This window comes from Penaeus japonicus, unplaced genomic scaffold (genome assembly GCF_977035675.1).
Source record: "Penaeus japonicus unplaced genomic scaffold, GWHDUDI00000001_assembly GWHDUDI00000015, whole genome shotgun sequence".
NCBI lineage: Eukaryota > Metazoa > Arthropoda > Malacostraca > Decapoda > Penaeidae > Penaeus > Penaeus japonicus.
In genome coordinates this window covers 30,733,562-30,736,422 of record NW_028234417.1, presented here as the reverse complement: position 1 = coordinate 30,736,422, position 2,861 = coordinate 30,733,562, and the positions used below count along the sequence as shown (strand labels likewise).

General features: G+C 40.8%; 1 protein-coding gene across 1 annotated transcript in view; it reads right to left on the bottom strand.

Moving 5' to 3' along the window:
- Positions 1-1,415: 1,415 nt before the first annotated feature.
- The window catches only part of LOC147470410 (uncharacterized), an 84,635-nt gene continuing 83,189 nt past the window's right edge, over positions 1,416-2,861 (bottom strand). Inside the window, exon 5 of the mRNA XM_086544770.1 lies at positions 1,416-2,861. This exon is cut by the window's right edge and continues 1,195 nt beyond it. Within this exon, the coding sequence (XP_086400896.1) occupies positions 2,671-2,861 (191 nt within the window). The 3' untranslated portion in view covers positions 1,416-2,670.

Below are 2,861 nucleotides of genomic sequence, written 5' to 3'. Positions count from 1 at the left end.
GTTGCATTGGGGAAGAAAATATCCTAAATTGAAGGTATGGCTCCATAATACAGATACTGAAGGCGTGGAGACATTTAGCTACGTCAGTCTCCTGGGTTGTGTTTGTGTTCATGTTGATGTTGCAAGGATTTGCGAGTGTTGGTTTGTGGGTCTGTGGTTTGTGAGTGCGTAGTGGAGGGGGTGTGGTGGGGTTGTGTGAGTGGGGTGGGGGTGTAGGGGGGATGGGGGTGTTTTCTTTTGTATGTAGGGGTTGTCTTTTTTTTGTGTGTGTGTTTGTATGTGTGTTTGTGTATGTATGTGTATGTGTATGTATGTGTATGTGTAAGTGTAAGTGTTATGTATATGTGTATGAGTATGAGTATGTGTACGTGTGTGTATGTATGTGTATGTGTAGCTACCTGTTAGGCATCTCCGTCTAAAGTAGGCATTTAGATTTACCATCGCTATCCGCGTGTGTCTACGGCTCCTCTGGATTTTGATTTTGCAGTCTTTTCCCGCCACTGTATTCCCTTTCCGTTCTTTGCGTCGTCAGTGCAATAACTTCATTTGGATTAACAAGGATTTAAATAACCGCATAAAAGTTAACTAAAGCCTATCTTGTTGGTCATTGCGTTTATCCACTGTGACCGAATATATATTTTTTTTCCTTTCCATTAATTTTCCAGATAATGAAAAAAAAAAGAATATATATATAATTAAAGGAAAGTAAATAGTCATTAATCAGTCAACATCGCAAAAATACGAATTATAGATGAAACTACATGCTGTTTAAATATATATTTTTTCTGTTGACTTGCTGTATTATTACAATATCTTACAGTAATTATAACGATACCACGAGAACAACAAATTAAACTCTCTTTAATAAATAACAAACTACCTACCTTTCCGTTTTCAGTCTTTCAAAGTCAAACGCGGGTATTTTTTACGTAGATTTTTTAAAACGCAAATATTCTCTTGTGCGGACACCGTAGATATATTTACATTCAGATATACGATTATCTTTAATCATTACAAGAATATCACTATAATCTTTTGATTCCCGAAGCTCGTTTGTATGAAAGCACCAACTTTGTTCATAGACATCCGGTATCAAAACGATATATTCAAGTGGACTGCTCTTTCTATTTTACTATTTTGACTTCATTCGACGGCAAGGGTAAAGGCTCAGCATAAAGCTCACGGGGATTAGATAACTCCCCCCCCCTCCCCCCCAAATCCCTACCCACCTGCCCACCCAACACGGCTAATCCCGAAATGATTCCAGCTGAGTTCGCGAAGGATTGTCTAATCCCGAGTTCAGAACAAGGCCTGTATCCAGAATCCAGAATCAGAATTTATATAGATATGAAAGACGTAAATACATTAAATCTATACCGTTTTCGTTTTATTTTTTTATTTTTTTATTTTTTTTTTTATTTACAGAAAGGCTACAGAGAACCTTATTTTTAGACAAGATGATAAGGTTAGATGGTTTGAAATTCCATTTTGTCAATATTGAAATAAAGTCATCAGTGGAAGGGGGTAGGGGGAGTACAGACACTTAACCTCCCTCCCCTCCCCTCCCCCTAATCTGGATACGGCCCTATCATCACTACGAAGAAACCCACGCGCGCTTAATCCACCCTGAAGGAATCCAGCCCCCATAAATCCTATAATCCTAATCACCTTCGTTCCTCAAGCAGCCCCCTGTTATCGTGATGTCTCTCTCTAAGCTGTAGGTCTAGACTTTCCCGGGAGATTATATGGAAAATATATCACTAAGTATGAGAGTATATAACACTTCAACTACGCTAGATATGGGTCAGATTGGTGGATAGATAATTGGTTAGCTTTAAATAGAGGGATTATCTTAGCTACGGTTCCTGTGATTATTATGTACAGTGTGGGTTGTGTGGGACACGTCACAAACCCTTAAAAAACTTTTGCTCTTGTTCTTAAGGATATGATTAAATATAGAAAAAAGTGGTACAATCACAACTAGATTATTCAACAGTGAAGATTCGGTAAAAATACTTTCAAGATATTTAAAAAGAGAAAAGTCAACAAGACAAAAACATTCACCCATAAGAAACTCGTCTTGAATTGGAAGAAAAAGGCTCGCTCGTAAAAATGTCTCACAGTTAAACCTGAGTTGTGGAAACACTGGCATTTATTTGATCGACTGGATAATCACGGCTTATAAAAAATCCTTAATCAAGATGATGGAAGAAATGCCTCTTGATTAGCTTTTACATTAGCGTACCTGTTAAGCCCGTTTTGACTCGAGAACCAGCTATCGCATCCCCATCGTAGGCTTTTGTACTGGTCATGTCATCCTGGCATTCTGTCGTTTCATCTCATCCCCGGATTGTCATTACGTACGAAGATTAAACGATATGAACGTCACTGAAATGGTTTTAGCGCAGCTTTCACGGGGACATCACAGATCCGAGAAGATCCTGTAGAAGGTAGCTGTAGGGAAGGAGAACGAACCACGGGTGTGGCTTGAGGTTTTGGAGGGGTTCTTGGGGAAGGGGTGCTGGAGTGCGGACGTGGGAAGGTATGCGGTTCGGGAAGGGCTACGTCTATGAACACAGGATCTGGGAGTTGGTTCGGAAGGAAGGAGGGAGAAGAGTGGAGGTCGCATGGAAGCAGGATGTGGAATTTTATAAATCAAGGAGTTCATTGTTAGAGGAAGGGGATTGAGCCATCCAAAGGGTGTAAGTCTAGACAGCTGTGGTGCCCAGGACGCGGGCACGGTGCCCACCCAGGTCTCTCGATATTGTTCCAGCGCCAGTGAGCTTCATGGTGATAGAGGTTGTCACCATAATGGTGGAGAGCCTTTTTCCCCGGATTCCAGGGTCCAGGCAGCCAGTTGG